The sequence below is a fragment of the Entelurus aequoreus genome, linkage group LG10 (genome assembly GCF_033978785.1).
Source record: "Entelurus aequoreus isolate RoL-2023_Sb linkage group LG10, RoL_Eaeq_v1.1, whole genome shotgun sequence".
In the NCBI taxonomy this organism is placed as follows: Eukaryota; Metazoa; Chordata; class Actinopteri; order Syngnathiformes; family Syngnathidae; genus Entelurus; species Entelurus aequoreus.
The window spans coordinates 24,080,067-24,101,267 of NC_084740.1; the positions used below are offsets into that span (position 1 = coordinate 24,080,067).

General features: G+C 38.8%; 1 protein-coding gene across 2 annotated transcripts in view; it reads left to right on the plus strand.

The window, feature by feature from the left end:
* Positions 1 to 8,421: 8,421 nt before the first annotated feature.
* The window catches only part of hnf1ba (HNF1 homeobox Ba), a 46,847-nt gene continuing 34,067 nt past the window's right edge, over positions 8,422 to 21,201 (plus strand). Inside the window, exons 1-4 of one of the 2 annotated variants that reach the window (XM_062062082.1) lie at positions 8,422 to 9,273; positions 10,653 to 10,852; positions 14,026 to 14,293; positions 14,372 to 14,598. In XM_062062082.1, the coding sequence (XP_061918066.1) occupies positions 8,900 to 9,273; positions 10,653 to 10,852; positions 14,026 to 14,293; positions 14,372 to 14,598 (1,069 nt within the window). In that variant the 5' untranslated portion in view covers positions 8,422 to 8,899. The remainder of the gene's footprint in view (positions 9,274 to 10,652; positions 10,853 to 14,025; positions 14,294 to 14,371; positions 14,599 to 21,201) is intronic. The other variant, XM_062062083.1, reaches the window with a different exon arrangement.

Consider the following 21,201-nt stretch of genomic DNA (forward strand, 5'->3'; position numbering starts at 1 on the left):
TTTAACATCAATTAACATTGATGTTCATCAACATTTAACATTGTCACGTTATCGATGGGAAAATTCATTTTTAGACAATATGATTTGCCTGAGCGACTAGGAGACACCAAGAGTAACAAGCGGTAGAAAATGGATTATAAAGGAAAGATTTTAAAAAAATATATAAATAAATCCTTTTTTTTTTTTTTTTTTTTTTTTTAAACTTGGGACTTCCTGTGGGCCGGATTTTGGATGCTGGGGGGCCGGATCCGTAGTTTGGGGACCCCTGATTTGTGCTCAAAAACAAAGTTTTCTGTGTACAGCCTAGACCGCCACTTGAAGGTTCCGAGAACTTTTCGAAAGAACCACCTCACCGGCAGGAACTAAAAACAGTTCCTGTGGAACTAAATCTACCCGGGTAGTTTTTGGTGATACCACAGGGTGGTATTTCATTCACCCGGGTAAATGAAAGAGTTCTTGGAAAAGTTCCTGCGGTAGAAAAAGGCCTATTGTGCAGCTGTGTAACATCCAAATTAAACACATTACAACAAGTGGAGCTCCAATATATGTTGAATATCTGAAATCTAAAAGACACTTTTTTAATACAAGGCATTTTTATCTTCATAATATGTAGTTCTCGTGCGTTCTTGTTTTGTTGGCAAATCGTTTTGCTTATTTCAAGTAATAAATCTCCAATTCCAGGATAAATGGTAGGTAACTTAAAATAAGCAAATTGGTCTATAAAAATAAGCACTCTGTACAATGATGTCAGGTTTTTAAATTATAATACAATTATACAGGATGAAGGCTGGCTCTAATGCCGCTAGCTATGTGGGATTTGAGCCGATGATGTTGTTGTGCCTTGTGCAGCCCTTTGAGACACTTGTGATTAAGGGCAATATAAATAAACTTTGATTGATTGATAGCTTAATGCTAATGTATAATAGACCAGCTCATTGACTGGCTACCAAACATTAGCAGGCCCAATTGCAGAGCACATACAATCAATCATTCACACTCACATTAATACTTATGGACCATTTAAAGTCTCTACTGAACCAAACATGCATATTTTTGGAAGGTGGAGGGAAGTCTGTGTACCTGAAGAAAACCCACACACGCACGTGGAGAACCTGCAAACTCCACACAGAGATGTCCAAACAGAGATTGGAAGATGAACACGGCTTTAAGTAAGACGTTACAGTCGGTATTAATGTCAAAATTAGGGTAATTTTGAACAAAAAATGCATTCATTAATTTGAAATACTTTTTACCGAACTTTATTTCTCTCCTTTCTTTTGCAGAGTGCTAACCCCAGTGTGCGACCAGCTCTAGCTCTTACGACGGCAGGCGATTCAGATGCACGTTTTTCAAAATAAAGCATAGAGGAACATTTCAATAATATTTGAGCTGGTTTTTCTGAAAAAAACAGCTCAAATACATGAAAACAAATTTAAGTACTAATTATGGCCAAAAGAGATTTAATAATAAACTATATACATAATATAAGTTCATACAATATATTACTTAAATTTGTTTTCATGTAAATACCCCTCATTTTTAAGATGTGGCAGCTTGAACTTTGTCGTGGGGGTGCGCCACGCTCAACTACATGTAGGGGAAACCCTGACCTGTAGCTCCACACCTAAAAAAAAAAATCGGCCCATGCTTAAAATGCTCACTTTTGCTGCAAAACGTTACATTGCTTCATCACTTCAACCTGGTTAGAATTCTGATGACTTAGGTAGGGGGAAGGAAAAACGTATTCAAAAACTAGCAAGAATATCGGACGAATTTGCACATTTTCTGTTTTTTTTTCTGTAAAAAATCACACTATATTCCCTGGCCTCTTGGGTAATTGTCCAACCTTTCGTATTTCACATTAGAAAAAGGCTGTGACTTATTGCGTTGTATGAGTGGCAACAGGTGGGTACGTACGTTAATTATGTAACTCCTGCCACCTAGTGGAAAAGCACTGAATTGTTCTGCTTGTTACGATGTGTCGCTGGCATAGCTAAATAAATAAAGACACATTACTTGTAGTACATTTTCGGATCAATTTGGTGAAATTGGATGATTTCCCCGCAATCTCGAATGTGCCGCGTCACAGTGGTTGGGAGTCACGGCTCTGGAGGGCACAAAGGCACTGAAGCGCATTTAGTGACCCCAGGATGCTACTTTGTCACCGTCTTTCCTCCTTGAGTAAAAGTTTCCGTCAAACACATTTTGCCATGAGTCGGACTGTGTGTGTGTGTGTGTGAGTCTGTGTGTGTGCGTGCGTGTGTGTGGACGAGTGGACAAACAGGTGACAGCCGGCGTGCACGTGTAATGTTCAGTTCGTGTCCTGATGCGTGCTCCAGTGCACAGGCTCTGCTTTCTCAACCGGTGGGATGCTCTGTGTACTGGATCAACATTTCTACTTTTGTTATTATTTGCCGTTAATGGTTGACGGATTTTTTTTAAATGGACACATGAGAACATGTCACAAGTGTGTGTCTCTGTGTGTGTGTGTGTTTGTGTGTGTGTGTGTCATCCTAACCCAGCCTACACCTGTGTGTGTCTTTCTTAAGTCCTCCTGACCTGCTAGCCATGTTTAGAACACTGAATTCCACTTTACTGATAATGTGAATTTACTGTGTTTGTCATCACAGTCATTAGGTTACATGGTCATGTCATTTTTTTAGTTCCACAAAAGAGAAAGTAAGTTACTGAAGGTCTCGCGGACCACAATTTAGTGACCGTCTGAATGATTTTTTTGTCTATATTGACTGGCGATCTATCTAGGGTGGAGTCCGCTGGGATAGGCTCCAGCCCACACGCCACCCTGAACAGTAGGATGGATCAATGAAAAAAGATACAAAGTATGACAAACACCTCTGAGTATGACCCCAATTAATATTTTTTCAACCATTTAAACCATCCATCCATCCATCCATTTTCTACATTAATGCTGCGCCTCATTGTGAATAGGTTTTGGAACCAGAACCCAACTTTTTTTTTTTTATAAAAAAAAAAAAGGAAAAATATTATTGTATATCATGACTTTTTTTTACTGACCAGTAGTAACTTTTTTTAAATTCATTTTAATCATGCTTCTGTGTATGTGTGGCATCCATTTAAACCAGGATGTATTTTTAAATATATTTATATTTTTAATTAACTGAACTGAATTTGTATGTATTTTTATTATTCATTAATTACTGTTTTAATATTATATTTATATGATGATTATGTGATTATATTATTTATTTTAATAGGTTTTTGTTACTATGTAATTTCTATATACCCCAAAAAATTGTACTGTGGATCTTTGATTATATGTGTTTTCTAAAGACAAAAAAAAAAGGACTGCAGATTTTTGATGATATTAATTATTATAATCATCACAGGGGTTAGTGCGTCTGCCTCACAATACGAAGGTCCTGGGTTCAATCCTGCGCTCGGGATCTTTCTGTGTGGAGTTTGCATCTCCTCCCCGTGACTGCGTGGGTTCCCTCCGGGTACTCCGGCTTCCTCCCACCTCCAAAGACATGCACCTGGGGATAGGTTGATTGGCAACACTAAATTGGCCCTAGTGTGTGAATGTGAGTGTGAATGTTGTCTGTCTATCTGTGTTGGCCCTGTGATGAGGTGGCGACTTGTCCAGGGTGTACCCCGCCTTCCGCCCGATTGTAGCTGAGATAGGCTCCAGCGCCCCCCGCGACCCTGAAAGGAATAAGCAGTAGAAAATGGATGGATGGATGGATGGATCATTTCTGTTTCGTTTTTTTATTAATTTATTTCGAACACAAAAAACAAATGTAGCATCTCCAATATAATAACATCATCTGAAAAAAACCCACAGTAATATTAAAACTAAATGATTTAAAAACAGAAACATGGTGTGTTTCTGAAAAGGAGCGGGAAGAAACAAAGCTTATAATGTCCTGCCCCATCACTCAGATATACTAATGATAATGATAGGATGATTCTTTATCAACAACACAGTATATAATGCCCTTACATAACATTATAAGGTATATAATTACATCCATGAATGCTGACAATAATAAACTCACTCATTATTTAGTCAAATGCAGTTTATATAAATACATATAAATACATCCTTAAGATATCTTATGTTTCATCCTCCTTGCATACATATAAAAAAATTTTTTTTTTTAAATGTATTTAAAATTGTATTCAGTTTTTTGCTTTGTTTGATTGTTATTTTTTCTATTAATATTTCAGCTTTTTTTTTTACATTCTGCCTTCTTACATTTTACGAGCCATGAGCCACAAATAGCCCCCCGGCTACACTTTAGAGATTTCCGTCTTGTTTGTTTTTTAATTTATTTTTTATTTTTTATTTTGTCTTGTCCAGCCTCTCAGGCAAATCATATTGTTGATGTAGATGCCCATATCTGCTGTACAGATTTACTTTACAAAAGAGAAGTGTGGGACACTTCTCTTGTTGCCTTATTAGTATTTGACTTTATTAAATGGATTTATATTATTACTTGGCGCAGTCGGACCAGAGCAGCAGGGGATAGAAAGAAGAAAAAAAAGGAAGACAGAGGGGGAAATTTTGGGGACAAATTGCGGATAGTACTGAGAGACAACAACATAAACAACAACAGAACAACATCAGCAAATATGATATGTACAAATATGATACGAAAAATTATAGCAAAGAAGCAGTTAGTGAAGTAAATATTAATAACACTCAAAATGACAATGAACATTATTGCACTACAAGTGGAGCAATAAAAATACCAATAGAAATAGCACTATTGATAATAATAATAATAGTTACCTCTATTATCAACAATACAATTGTTTCAGATGCAACAATACATACATGTAATGAAAACTTGAATTACAAAATAAAGTACATAATTGTAGGGGAAGAAAGAGAAGCTAACTATATTAACCTTGTAGATTGTTATAGGTTAAACTTTATCAGTGTGCCGTGTTTTACCCAGTTACTCCTGGGGGGGAACAACTTTAATATATGTTTGATGAAACGTGATTATATGAATGAGTGTATTTTATATGACTTAGACTTCAGTTTGAATGACCAAACATGTCTTTGGCCTATAAATGTCTTACAAACTCTCATGAAAGATGTTCGAGGTGTGCTGCTCATGCATTTCAAACATGTGCACACAACAACGTTGGCAGCACTCTTTACAGCAGAGCGAAGGGCAGCTCGCTGGCGTGCATTTCCAACTTTATACAATAGCAGCTGCAGATAAGAGAACATGTAAAAAGAAAAGATATTGTCAAGTCTTTGATGATGCGAAAAAACTAAATGGCCCTGCTATAAAATCAATATGGTGCGATAATTAAAATTGGCCTAAGGCTCAGCAGTATGTGATTGGGAGGAACTTGTTTTTTCTTCCTTAACATCATAGCCCATTTATCACCTTGTGTCAAATGTAAGCTGGCTAATTCAGCAGATAATTCACAACAAAGTATCAGAGTAGTATTACTAATGATCAACCACATTGATACTACAACCATTGAGCACTTACATGTGTAGGGAAGTAGCTGTTCCTGTTTGTTTGTCAATGCAGATGTGCTTGCAAACGGTCTGCAGGAGTCCTCATGTCAGACTGCAGGGGTTGTTGTGGTTTAAATACACACTTTGCCATAGCAACTGATGCATCCTTTGCCAGTTTCAAGACAACATGTCGCAAAGTGAAAGTGGACATTCTGCTTTAGCAAAGAAGGCCTGTCGCCATGTTCCTAGTGGATCTTGATAGTGCGACCAAAGTACATTAGAGTAGTGCAGTTGTACACCACAACCCAAACATTAAACATGTCATTTTCCCATAGAAATAAATACATCCTTTTTAAAAAAATAAATGTGCAGAGCTGAGTCTACCATTTCGCCTTTATGAAGATATTAATGCTCAGTGCCCTCTCATGCAGCTTAATACCATGACCAAAATATTGCAGCATAGAGCAGTAATACACCACTGCAAACCACAGTTTAATGACACAGTTTTTTGACACACCGTTTGCATTGGATCACAATAAATCAATCTAGTAGAGAATTTTAAAGGGGAATAGTATTTTGTTATTATTTTAAAACAAAAAATATAATTTATGCATTAAGGCATCTATTCTATTTAGACAAAACGAGAAGATGAAATATGCACAAAGAAACAGCTTTTAGGAGCGAACTGTTGTTTTTTTTGCTGTTGAACAGCACTGGTCAACATGTGCATACTGTACCTATATATACCTGCGCATCTCAAACAATTACTATATTGTGCAAAATTATTTGAGATCAGAGTTAATTTCGGGCTAAAAATCCAAACTTAAGGCTCAGGAATTTTTTTTGCAGTTAATTTGCTGATTACATTTTGAACCAGTTTACTTTTATTCAACTTTTTATCAGTTGTTGACATTTTATCAGACACATTTTTTTATTAGCTGTGCACTATTCTTATCAAAATTTTAAACACAAAAGAAGAAATACATTGTTGAAATATTTTACTAGAGTGATACCTCACCATATCACGCTTCACTACATTTATTCTTTTAAAGCGTTTGCCTAAATTAAGCATTTTTAAGGATAAAAATGACTAAATTAAGTAAAAATATCAATATTATTGGCCAATAGATGAGATCAAACCATTAGATTGCACTGTTCAGTATCGTGGCCACTGATTGGCTCAGCCTCAGACAGCATTACTATACTGGATTAAAAGAGTGTAAAGTTGACTTAAAAATTGTGTTATTTCATGTCTCTTGCAGTGTTGAAAAATGTATTTAAAAGCAGTGTTAATTTTGTTGACTAATGTTCGTCCTAGTTATTGTCAACAGTTTTTCACGTATAGTCATAGTCTTTTGACGAACATTAGTCATATTCTAGTATTCTAAGTTGATTTAGTTTAAGCCCAGTTTTAATCGATTCAATTCTTCAACATTTTAATTGCAGTAAATTTTGTCGACTAAATTATACAGTATAAATTTGTCCTGAAACCCCTTGTTTTAAGGTTATCTCAGAGGAACTACTAAATTCTAAACAAAACTAAACTAAATTCACAACAAGACCTGTTTTAGTTAGGGGAAGTATAGGTTGTTGACGATAACTAAAATAAGTATTGTTAGTCACCAAATTTACTTCTGTTTAGAAGGAAATAAACAGTTTTTCATACTCTAGTTATATGAAAATAATAGATTTACTATGCATAATTCCTACTTCACTGAAATGTATTTATTGCATAACCAATTAGCAAGGGATTACTATACTAAAACAAATAAATGCATTGTTTAAATCAGGGGTGTCAAACTCATTTTAGATCGGGGGCCACATGGAGAAAAATCTACTCCCAAGTGGGCCGGACTTCTAAAATCACGGCACGATAACGTAAAAATAAAGTCAACTTCAGAATATTTTCTTTGTTTAAAAATAGAACAAGCACATTCTGAAATTGTACAAATCATAATGTTGTTGTTTTTTTACACTTACATGTTGCAGTTAATAGTATTCTATCTTTATTTGTTATTTATATTTTCTGAATAAATGATGTGATATTGTTCATCAGTCAACTCATTGGTGTTAATTTTCAATCTGTCAAGATAAAAAATGTTTTTATCAAAATCAAATTACAGGATGTTATTCATGTAGTTTGCTCATTTTTCTCGACTGATGTACTAACATCATGTGGTGATTTTTTTTTTACATATGTAGCATAATCTACAAAGATACAAAGAATTGCTATTGCGACATCAAGTGGACAAGATTAGAACAGCAGTTTCTTTCATTCAAAAATGTAGGCTCATTTTTATACTTAGCAAACTCATCCCGCGGGCCGGTTAAAACCTGTTCGCGGGCATGATCCGGCCCTCGGGCTGTACGTTTGACACACCTGGTTCAAATGTTTTATTCTACAGTAATTTCCGCCCTGAGATCGGTAGGTCGTGAGTTCAAACCCATGCCAAAGACTGTAAAAATGGGACCCATTACCTCCCTGCTTGGCACTCAGCATCAAGGGTTGAAATTGGGGGTTAAATCACCAAAATGATTCCCGGCCGCGGCCACCGCTGCTGCTCACTGCTCCCCTCACCTCCCAGGGGGTGAACATGGGGATGGCTCGAATGCAGAGGATAATTTCATCGCAACTAGTGTGTGTGTGACAATCATTGGAACTAACTTTTTTTAATACATTTTTTAATTTGATCTGCTGATTTTGGTCTATATGCAAAATACACTTTAAAAAAATATTTTTGATACATTGAAAACAGCTGCCAACCTGATTATGATCAATATCTAATTGGTCATTAGTCACATGATTGTAGTTAACATCAGGGTGTCCAAAGTGTGGCCCAGGAACCTCTTATAGACCCCCAGCTTGTTTTGTATGTCCCGCAGCACAAATTAAACATTAAAAATGTGAAAAAAAGAGCAAAAAGGCACAATGTAAAAACTTTTTTTTTTTTTTAAATGTTCAACTAAGATGATTTGATTTTTCTGTATTCGGCCCCTCGGTGGAAAAGGTTTGGCCGCCGTCTATCAGAAGCAGCCAGGCCACTGCCAGTTTGGTAGTGCTGCTGCTGGCCTTCCTTGCAACTCTTTATGGCACATATTCAAGCCGGTCCAAAGTCCATGAAAGTTTTGCTGATAAGCGTAGCCAATAAAAGCAGCAGCGGTGCAGTGTAAACACACCTCGGCCCAGAGAGGGCCTTCTTGGGGCTGATTTACATAAGGAGCCATCAGCCAGCCCACTCATTACCATCTTTTATATCCCCCAGTACTGGGGCAGCATCATGGCATAGTATAGCACCATCCTCCTCTCAAGCAGGTGTCAGCACCAGTCAGGTCCTCGCCAAACTGGACCAGCAGAGCCCGAACGGAACTTATTCTTTGTCTACTTCCCCTCCCTCTCCCCCCCCCTGTTAGTTCTAGGCCTATGTTGACTTTTTAATGTTCTCCAAAATGGTGTCCAAGCTGACATCCCTGCAGCAGGAGCTCCTCAGCGCCCTGCTGGACTCCGGGGTCACTAGGGAGGTTCTAATCCAGGCCCTGGACGACATGGACCCCCTCATCCCCGCAAGCGGCTTCGGGGTGAAGCTGGAGAGTTTGCCCCTGTCGCCTTCGCACAAGGGCGGCGGCGTCGAGTCCGACTCCAAGCCCGTCTTCCACACGCTCACCAACGGCCACGGCAAGGCCAAGCTGTCCGGGGACGAGGGCTCTGAGGACGGCGACGACTACGACACGCCGCCCATCCTCAAGGAGCTCCAGTCGCTCAACACGGAGGAGGCCGCGGAGCAGCGCGCGGAAGTGGACCGCATGTTGGCGTGAGTTTGCTTTCACATTAAAAGTATTAAAAATATAATTTTTTTATTTTTTATTTTTTTATGTATCCGCACAAAATGAAACAAATTTACGCGTTATTTTTTTTTTTTTAAATTTATTTCTAAACTTCAAAAAATTGGGAGTTTAATATATATGTCACGCACGGGCCTTATTATTCCCTTTAAAACGAGTTATTACTTATTACTTAATTGTTAGAACTTGATGTTCATTTAGTAACAATAATAATTTTAATATGCAATCACTCTTAGTTAAAAAAAAAAAAACCCACTATTTGATGGCAGAGGGAGTCCCCGTCACCGGAAAGAATCCCCACAACTAAGCCACGTGTAGTTGAGATATTATTAATTCTAATTCTATAAATCATCAACTGAAAGATACACAGTGTCGTGCGATTAGACCTGAATGGAGATCTAGTTATTCATTGTCAAAAAGTTATAAACTAACATCTCCCACTTAAGCAGCACACTTCCACGCGGGCCTCCGCGTTCTCCAAAACAAACAGACGCGCGTAGATTCGCTTTAATTAACCCACGGGAGCTTCTCCGGCGTGTATTTTTGTGCAACAGTAACGGACATGGGACTGATACAGGTGAGACGGTTTAAAAAAAAAAAAAATGTATTCCATGTTTGTGTTAGTTGAGCACCATGGCCTCACTTTTGTTCATTTTAGATGTATTCTTGTCACGTCTCATTTGCTAAATATTTAAAATAATTGCTTTGCTTTTTCTGCGTCTTTAAAAGTATTATTTTATTAGAGTCAGATGTTAATACCAATAATAACTAATGATTTGTGGAATAGAAATTGTGTTTGAATTCCTGCACTGTTATATGGTTATGGTTTATTTGTTTCAGACATGTTACATTTCAACATATCTGAAAAGAAGTAGGAAGACGCAAAGCTTATATTTAATCCTACCCTTCCTTCATGTATTTTACTAATTTACACCATAACTTCTAATTTTTTACATTGAGTTATCTTCCTGTTTGAAAGAAGGGTAAACAAATAACACATATAACTTTTTGGTGATATAGTCAATGAATGGTATGTATTACTTAATATTGTAGAATCTGTTATAATCTGTTATTTTTGTAGTTCTAGTTAAGATGCATCATTGGGATATTTTCAAACAAATACTGTTAAGTCCAAAGTTTCCCTGCACTTGAACTCACCTATTTTCTGTCATAAACAAGAGTGGCCTTATTGTTATTCTGAGCGCAGCAAACAGGGAAGTATTCATGGTCATAGAAACACAACTTTATATGTGAATGTGGATAAAAAACTATATATTCATATATGTACTGTCACGGTTGATTCTGTGTTGTAATGTGTTTTTCCCACTTTTCTCCTGACCTGGTATAGAGAGGATCCATGGCGGGCTGCCCGCATGATCAAAGGTTACATGCAGCAGCACAACATTCCCCAGCGGGAGGTGGTTGACATCACTGGGCTCAACCAGTCGCACCTCTCCCAGCACCTCAACAAGGGCACGCCCATGAAGACGCAGAAGAGAGCGGCCTTATACACCTGGTATGTGCGCAAGCAGCGGGAGATCCTCCGACGTAAGTTGACTTTAGCTTTCTCAGTCCTCTTTGCATGCGTGCACGCCTGCTATGATGAGAGTTGCATGCAAAAGGCCCGACACTTCCCTGTAAATCCCTGACTGTCCTTCAAAACTGTTACCAATACTCCCTTTGGCTTTTTTATGCTTGTTACAATTTTGTTGTGTTCCTATGCAAAAGTCTTAGGCCACCTGCAGCTTTGTTGACCTCTTGAACAGCAACCATTTTGACACAGTAAGAGAGATACAGTCAGTAGCATTACCTGTAGGTTTTGGCGAGTTCTATTTTGACCCAATTCCAACCAGGAAGTAACCTGCTAACTAACAAACACACATGTCAAATGAGGTCACATGAGCTTATCAAGAAGGGCAAGCGGCTTCTCATGCATTATACAGACTATACTTTTGCAGTATGACATGTGCAGATTTGTTCAAATGTTGTGTTAAATGTCTTTTTCAGCTTTTAACTCAATTGTGACTCAATAATATTTTTCCCATGAACATTGGAACAAAGCCCTTCCATGAACTAGGAAGTAATCCGCTAACTAATAGACACAATCGTCCATAAAAGTCACAGCATGCAGCTTCTCATGCACTATCCTGAAAACTATGGAATTGTGCATCTCATTTCTTCTTCCTGGGCTCAGCAGGCTTGGCAAGCAGCATATCAGTTGTATGCTTTTGCCAATTGCATGAATGGTTCTGGCCTAGTTTTGTATGACAAATGCCCTTCCTGATGCAACCTAGCTGGCCGGGAATCAAACCTATGCCCACTGCCATGAAAGACAGAAGCATGTACCATTATACGCACTATTGTGACTAAGTACTTGTGTTGTCCTGATACCAATATTTTGTTACCGGTACCAAAATTATTTTTTGGTACTTTTTCTAAATAAAGTGGACCACAAACAATTGCAGTATTGGCTTTATTTTAACAACAAATCTTAGGGTACATTAAAACATATGTTTCTTATTGCAAGTTTGTCCTTAAATAAAATAGCTAACATACAAGACAATTTGTCTTTTATTAGTAAGTAAACAAACAAAGGCTCCTAATTTTGCTGCTGATATATGCAGTAACATATTGTGTCATTTTCCATTCTATTATTTTGTCAAAAGTATTAAAGCCAAGCAGTAGAAAATAAATTATTAATATACTTGTTCATTTACTGTTAATATCTGCTTATTTCTCTTTTAACATGTTCTATCTACACTTCTGTTAAAATGTTCTAATCACTCATTCTTCTGTTGTTTGATACTTTACATTAGTTTTGGATGATATCACAAATTTGGGTATCAATCCTATACCAAGTCGTTACAGGATCATACAATATTCATATTCAAAGTCTTCATGTGTCCAGGGACATATTTCCTGAGTTTATAAACATAATATACATTTTAAAAAAACGAAAGAAGATGTTTTGATGCGGACCGGTACTTTTCAGAGGCGGTATAGTACCCAAAATGATTCATTAGTATTGCGGTACTATACTAATACCGGTATACCGTACAACCTATTAAGTACCCTTCTTTAGTGAAAATTTGATGACATTTTGAGTCAACTGAAAAGCCTTCGAACCCGAAAGTATAACCTACTTGTTAACAAACACAAATATTAGATAAGGTAAGGGCAAGCAGCTTATCATGCACTTTCATAACTAACAACTGTTATTTGTGTGAAAATTGCACATTTGATATTTTGAGTCAAATGCCTTGTTACCGAGTTCAACTATTTTGACCTATTAACCTTGTTTACGCTCACACACACACAGATTTTGAGTCAGTGGGCCAGCCTGCCATTAACTAGGAAGTAACCTGTTCATTAATAAAACCAGCATCTCATGCACTATCCTAACTACTACTGTAGAGTAGGCCTACTCTTATTTCTTCTGTCTTCTTCTTCCTGAGTTCATCAGGCTTGGCAAGTAGCATAGCGTGCACTACTGGACTAAATATAATAGAATGTAACCCCCTTCGAACTAGTACTAACCTGCTAACTAAGAAACACTAATGTCACAAGTGGTTGGGTCAAGCAGCTTTCAAGACTAAATACTCTTACTTGGGTGACATACGTATCCAAATTTGTTGAAATTGTGTTTTAAATGTCTTCTTACTGAGTTCAGCGGACTTTGCAGTCAGCTTATCATGCACTACCGTGACTAAATTATATTTTTTGTACACACATGCTGATTTGAATAAATTTTAGGTAAATCGAACGGTCATCCTCATTCGAGCCAAGAAGTAACCTACTAACTTGCTCAAATGTCAAATGAGCTTGGGACAAGCAGCTTATCATGCACTATCGAGAGTAAATACACGTATTTGCGTGACGTACGCAGATGCGCTGACGATTTGTGTCAAATGTTCAGCAGGCTTCACATGTAGCATATCATGCACTATCGTCACCAAATAATCTTTTCCGTACACATGCAAATTTTATGAACATTTCTTCTAAATGTCATCTTACTGAGTTCTGCAGGTTTCGCTGGCAGCATATCATGCACTATTGTGACTTTTTTTTTTTCATACACATGCAGATTTTATGACATTTTGTTTTAAATGTCTTCCTACTGAGTTCAGCAGGCTTCGCAGGCGGCATGTCATGAGGCATCATATCATACACTATTGTGACTAAATCATTTTTTTTCCGTACACATATGCAGATTTGATGACATTAAAAAATATGTATATTTTTACTTAGTTCAGCAGGTTTCTCAGCCAGCATATCATGAGGCAGCATATCATACATTATTAGGACTAAATATTATTTTTTTCATACACATATGCAGATTTGATGAAACCAAATACAAGAAAAATGTCAAATGAGGTTGGAGCAAGCAGCACTATTGCAACTAAGCACTCCTATTTGCGTAACATTTTGAGATCTGAGGACATTTTGAGCTAATGGAAGTCACCCTCTGTCAAACCAGGAAGTAACTTGATAAATTCGGTATCAGAGGTCTGTGCTCCACTGAGGGCCATTCTAGTTGTTTATGGTTATTATAGAAATAATAAAACAACATATCTAATGGTGGACTAAGACTTTTGCACAATGTGTTGAGTTGCAATTGTATTTTCTACAACTGTGTTCTTTGAGTGCGTTTGAGATCAACACAAACATTGCACAACTCCGTCCACAGTTGTAACAAACATGCCTTCTTCTTATTTTTGCAGAGTTCAACCAGGCAGTTCAAGGTTCTGGCAGCAATATGACAGACAAAGGCAATCAGGATCCGGTGTTTTTTTTCCCAGAGTTCAACCCGTCTGGTCAGGGCATGGGTCAGCCCGGCGAGGAGGTCGGCAGCGAGCCCTCCTGTAAGAAAATGAGGCGTAACCGTTTCAAATGGGGGCCCGCGTCCCAGCAGATCCTCTACCAGGCCTATGAGAGGCAGAAGAACCCAAGCAAGGAGGAGAGGGAGGCTCTGGTGGAGGAGTGCAATAGGTTTGTGGATCTTCCAAATCCTATTCGGATCAACAAGCTCTCTAGGATTTAACAAATCCATCTTTATTTTTCCTCCAGAGCTGAATGTCTCCAGAGGGGTGTGTCCCCCTCCAAAGCCCAAGGCCTGGGCTCCAACCTGGTCACAGAGGTGCGGGTGTACAACTGGTTCGCCAACCGGCGCAAGGAGGAGGCCTTCAGGCAGAAGCTGGCCATGGACGCCCACTACAGCACACCCACGCACAGCATCAACCCACTGCTGTCCCACGGCTCGCCACATCACCCCCAGCCCAGCACTTCTCCAACAAGTAAGAATAGCGTCACTTCCTGTTGCCGATTGGTCATTACATGCTCAGTACCACGTTTCTGTAGATGTTGCACACTGATTGCAGTGCAGCAAAAACATATGCCTGTTCTGACCAGCGAGCATCGCATCTCCTTTTTATCTGCATATTTGGAGACATTTTGGGTCTTCTTATTTATGTTTTAGGGCAAACAGCTTATCATACACTATAACTGTTGACATTTGGGGTTTTCTTATTTATTTTTAGAGCAAGCAGCTTTTCATGCACTGTTACAGTAGAAATTTGGGATATTCTTATTTATTGTTTAGTGCAAACAGCTTATCATGCACTATTAATGTAGAAATGTGTGGTTGTATTTATTGTTTAGGGCAAGCTGCTTATCAAGCACTATTACTGTAGAAATTTGGGGTCTTATTTATTTTTGGGGCAAGCAGCTTATCATACACTTATACTGTAAAAAATTGGGGTCTTCTTATTTATTTTTATGGCAAGCAATTTATCATGCACTATTAGTGTAGAAATTTGGGGTTGTCTTGTTTATTTTTTTGTGCAAACAGCTTATCATGCACTATTACTGTAGAAATGTGTGGTCTTATTTATTTATTAGGGCAAGCAGCTCATCATGCACTATCACTGTAGAAACTTGAGGTGTTCTTATTCATTTTTAGGGCAAGCAGCTTATTATGCACTATTACTGTAGAAATTTTGGGTCTTCATATTTATTTTTGGGGCAAGCAGCTTATCATGCACTATTACTGTAGAAAATTGGGGTCTTCTTAATTATTTTTAGGGCAGGCGGCTTATCATGCACTATCTGACAATCTGACTAAATACACTTATTTCCGTTACATCTCTGGATTTGTTGAAATGTTGTGTCTGTCTTCTTATGACATGTTCCTGAGTTAAGTGAAGCAAACAGCTTATCATGCACAATCGTGACTAAATACACTTGTTTCTGTTACATCTGTGGATTTGTTGGAAAATGTTGTGTCTGTCTTCTGACATGTTCCTGAGTTTAGTGAAGCAAGCTGCTTATCATGCACTATCGTGACTAAATACTCTTGTTTCCAAGGCAACCGCAGATTTGTTGAATTTAAGGTCTGTTTCTTTCCTCTTTGTTTTTTCTGAGTTCAGTGTAGCAAGCAGCATTTCATGCTCTATCTTGACTAAATACCCTTATTTTCGCGACGTCTGCAGGTTCTGTTATCATTTTGCATTTAATCTCCTTATTTATTTTCCTGAGTTCAGATAGGCAAGTAGCATTTTATTAAAGATTAAAGTACCAATGATTGTCACACACACACTAGATGTGGTGAAATTTGTCCTCTGCATTTGTCCCATCCCCTTGGGGAGCAGTGGGCAGCAGCGGCGCCGCGCCCGGGAATCATTTTGGTGATTTAACCCCCAACTCCAACCCTTTGTTGCTGAGTGCCAAGCAGGGAGGTTATGGGTCCCATTTTTATAGTCTTTGGTATGATGCAGTATTGTGCCTAAATACTTTTATTTACATTACATCTGTAGATTTGTTGAAACGCTGTGTCTTCTCATGACATTTATGACAATACTCTTGCTTTGATGGCAACTGCAGATTTGTTTAATTTCAGGTCTTCTGCTTTCTTATTAGTTTTTTCTGAGTTCAGTGAAGCAAGCAGCATATCATGCACTATCTAGACTAAATACCCCTATTTTAATAAAATTTGCAGATTATTTAACATTTTGCATTTAATTTCCCCATTCGGTTTTCTTGAGTTCAGAGAGGCAAGCGGCATGTCATGCACTTTTGTGACTAAATACTGTTATTTCTGTGGCAATAACATTAAAGTTTGCCAAGATTTCCTTGCACATTTTACTACAATAATCCTGATTTAGAAAAATAAACCAGAGCATTAGCCTAATCTGCTCAATAATGATTTGTAATAAACATTTAGCTCAACAGAATAGATCATAATATTTGTTCTGGTTGCTAGGCAGAACTCGTGGCGACTCAATGATTTATGCTGCCAAACCCAATGAAAAATGTTCATGTGTACATTAGAACCTAGGCAACACGGGTCAGTGCGCTTCGCTGCCTCACAACACAGAGAAAGGACAGCGATAGGCGGCAGGAACATGGTCCCATTAGTCTGTGTTAAATCCAACGCAAAATGACCAAGGGGGTCCCACTTCCTGAAACGAAAGTTCCAAGAGAAAGCTGCGGCAGGTATCAGCTGCCTTGTTTGCCGTCGTGTGCGAGAACGCGCTGGGCTCGGGCAGGCGGCGTTGATGCGATCAGAGGAGCGTAGAAAGAGGGGACAAGTGATCAATGAGCGTGAGTGAGTGAGCTGAGCAAATGCCATTGTTATTCTGATCTTTGAAAACACACTGAGAACAATCCACATTGTACCTGCAATCTCCACTCCAAAGTCAGCATGGAGAAGCATGACACAAAGGGGCGGCCATCCTGTGACAGCGTTAGGGTCAGGCCCGGGTCAGGGGGTGGTTATCGGCGGAGGTGGGGTTACGCGATGCTCGCCCAGGTTACCTCCGCATCACGCCCTTATTTCCTCCTCCTGCGCTTGTTGCTAACGACTCCGTCCGCAGGCGTTGCCAAAACGAGGAAACGCCAGCGCGGTTTTGCCGTGACCATTTCACCCCGACCTGGTGTTTGCATTGGGAGTAATTAGTGTTGACAGAGTCTACCTGGCGTGTACACGACATAACAACAAAGCTGATAGGCCTCGCCGAGCTTTATCCTCCGCGCCATCACTCACCCTCCATAAAAGTGGGATCGGAGAGCTCGGCTCGCGGCCTTTTGTGGCCACTCGTGTCCGAACACGAGGCGATCTTTGGTGGGAAAACAAACTGTTTGCCTTGGCTCGCTCTTTCTGCCTTGTGACAAACCGCTCGTGGATTGTCTGTTTGCTCGAGCTCTCTGTTGTTGCGTCGCTCAGAACACCTGACCAGGCTTTGACCTCAGGTTTAGGAGGACGGGGAGGCTCTCAGCTGGCTGCTTACAAGGTGTCCTGCTGGCGTCCTGCCGACAGCATCAGCTGTTTTTCAGTGTCAGCCCGGGCCGTACAATAATGACCCCGCGGGGCGTCTCATTGCGTTGCTAGGGCACGGCCTGTATTATGCATGCTTAATGGACAATTAAAATCCTTTGGTACTACATCTCCCAGGCCTTTGATAAGGGGCTCCTCGGACTTCTACTCTCTATACTTCTCCTTGGCAGGGGTCCCCATTGTCTGCTGTATTAGAAGACTGCAGTGACTGCAAACTAGGTTCATTTATCTCTGCTGGGCCCTTAAGGAGGGGACCCTTTTACATCCCCCCTTACCTTTATAGGCTGTAGTGCAGTAGCAGAGGCTGGTTGCAGACTTGGAGCAGCAGGAGCTGTCCACTGGACTATTGGCTCTTTTTGGGCCAGACAGGACTGATGACCCTTTGCTCGCCAATAGAGAGAGAGATGGAGAAGTGCTGATCCCCCACCCCTTCTCGAGCCATCGCCGTGGTATACCTTCAGTTGCACACGAAAGGTCATCGCCGGGTCGGATCAAAGAATTCCGCTCTCACTTTGGGAGTTTTGTATTGATCGGGGATCGCTCCGTCGAATACGTCCGACACAAGTGAATAGACGTTCAAACAGCGTGACGTATACTTTGTGCTGACACGAGCTGCGCAATCGAAAGCAAAAGAAAATGCATTTACAAACAAAATATTATCTATAAACAGCAGAAGAGAAATTGAAAGGCAAATACAAATACACAGAGTAGACATTGGCAGAGTAAAATAAATCAAATGTTTGGGTGTAATAATGGATTATCAAATAAACTGGAAATCTCATGTAAAAATATGCAACATAAGGTGGCAAGAAATATTTCTATTGTGAATCAATCCAATCCACTTCATTTATATAGCACATTTACACAACAAGAATGTTTCCAAAGTGCTGCACAGCCATGTTAAAAACAATATTAAAAACAATATTATGCTACACCAATGACTGAATAAAAACAAAGAATAAATGAATAGAACACCAATACAAAAACAATATAAAAAAGAAATATGATTAAAAACGATTTTAAAGGGTAAAACCAATTAAAACAGTAAAATAGACATAAACATGTATAAAAAAAAAACACAGAGGACAACAGAGGACAGAATAAAGCTAAATATGTTCTTGACCAGTGATTCCCAAACTGTGGTATGCGGGTTCCACCCAGTGGTATGCCAAATAATCACTTAGTTAAATATTCAAACAGAGTGTTACTGTTCAAACTGTGTGTAACGGTACAGTGGCTCAAAATATGTTGTATATTTGTTAAACAAAACCTCTACCTTGTTTTTAATAAATATTTAGGCCTAATACGCTACTGTATTTGAATGCTTTTCATTATGGTGGTACTTGGAGAACCAAGTGTTTTCTGAGATGGTACTTGGTGAAAACAGTTTGAGAAACACTACACATTCTTTATATGTTATTGTGCAGAAATATGGGGAAATGATTACAAAAGTACACTACATTCAGTAATTGTGTTACAAAAAAGGTCAGTTAGAATAATACATAATGTTTGCTATTAGGAACATTCAAACCTTTTACTTTTTATATACAAAACATTGAAATTCAATGATTTGGTGCATTTGCAAACAGCAGAAATTATGCTCAAAGCGAAATGTAACCTGCTATTCAAGCATGTAACACAATCATTTTTAACAAAAAAGAAGATATATAAACTTAAAAATGTAATTTAAAACATTTGTATGCACATACTGTACAACACTTAAAACCTTCAGCATATCAGTATGTGGAATTAAATTACAGAATGGATTATTTAAAGAAGTCAAACAATGTAGTAATATGATTTAGTTTAAGAAACTGTTCAAACTACAAGTGTTTACAAAGTACAAAAATGAAGAATTATGATAGACGTCTTGAACTTATTGAAAATGAGAGATTATTCATCTCGTTAAGTGAATCATAACTGACTTAATTATTTATGAAGATAACTGTTGTATTTAGAATGAATTGATGTAAATAGTGTACAAATTAAGAACAGGAAGTGAACATATGTGTTAGTAGTTGCTATGAAGTAGAAAAGGGGTAAGATTAAATAAGATTTGCTTCTTCCCACTTCTTTTCGGACGTGTTGTAAAGAAAAATGAAAATATGTTAAACTGTTTACATGTTTGAAAGAAACTGTAATCAACCAACTAATACTAGCGCCAAATCACACCTTTTGGTACTCTTAATTAGGCACATGTTTACATTTGACATGTGTGTAAAAAATAAACAAAATGTATTTACATTTAATTTAAGTAGAGTCAAACCAAAAATAAAAACATTTATGAAATGACACCATTGCAACCAAAGTAGTTAATGTTTAGAATGAAAAAATATAATTGAAAAAGCATTAACATCCCAGCAGGCACTAGACATTAAAACAACGTTGAGAACTTGTTGAATTAGGTCCTGACATTGAGCAACTCAAACATAAAGTCGGGTTCTGACGTTGATTTGACCATTGAATTTTGGTCATTTCCTAACCAATATTTCACAACGCAAATACAACGTTAAAACAACATGCTTTTTGACAACATTTATTCAATGTCAGGTTGTGGCGTTGATTTGACCTTTGAAATTTGGTCATTTCCCAACCAACAACTTGGATCCAACGTCAGACACCAACGTTGTCTCAATTTACAAACACACTTATTTTGCAACAATGTTTTCAAAGTCAGTTTTAAAGGGCATGTATGTATAATCACAGTGTACCAATGCTTTGTGCCTGCTGGGATGATCATAAATACAGTATACAGCTCTTATATTAAATGTGTACCTAATTAGGTGGCAGTCCGGTCTATAATTCTGTCTTTGGCCACCTGTGTGTCCTTATGCAATATTTACCCACTGTCCACCCACTAATTGTGTTGACTGAGGTTAATTAAGTCATCCATCTTGTTTAGGGCGTCTCACAATGAGGTGTGAATCTCCACAAACACATTCATTTCACTTAAGCTGCACCTGCTTACGCTATAGCAACCAAACACTTGCAGAAAAGCTGGCTTTCCTAGCGTCCAAAAATGCAGTGCCACCGAGTCGGCGCCGTGTAAGCTTTGGAAAGCTGCACACTCGGGTGCGGGGGCGGAATCCGTGGGCCTGCTTACAGTCACCTTAGGGCTGCCCTACGTTCAGAAAAGACTGCCCGGCGCTGCACTTTTCGGCTCCCAAAGAGAGGGGTCACAAAAAAGAGGACGGGGTACGTCCTGCGGAGACCCAGGAGGTCTGTCATATGCAGGCCCACTACAATGAGGCCAGCCTGGGGTTGGGGAGGTAGGCTTTGATATTACATGGCTCACACAGGGCGCTGGAGGCCTTTAAAGCTGCTCCGCTCTCTCACTACCACTCCCCTCCTTAAAGTTCTCGCCCTCCTCCTTCTCTCCTTCTGCTTTTAGAACCACACTTTTTTGTTGTTTTTTTGGACCAAACCTCCAAATTTAAACTTCTTGCCTTGCCGTTAGACGCATCTAAGTTGTCCCAGTCGATGGAATTATGACCAGAGAAACAAAACGAGGCCTAAAAAGCATCCTTCTCCCCCTCTGATGCTTTAAGAGGTCGAGATAACTGCC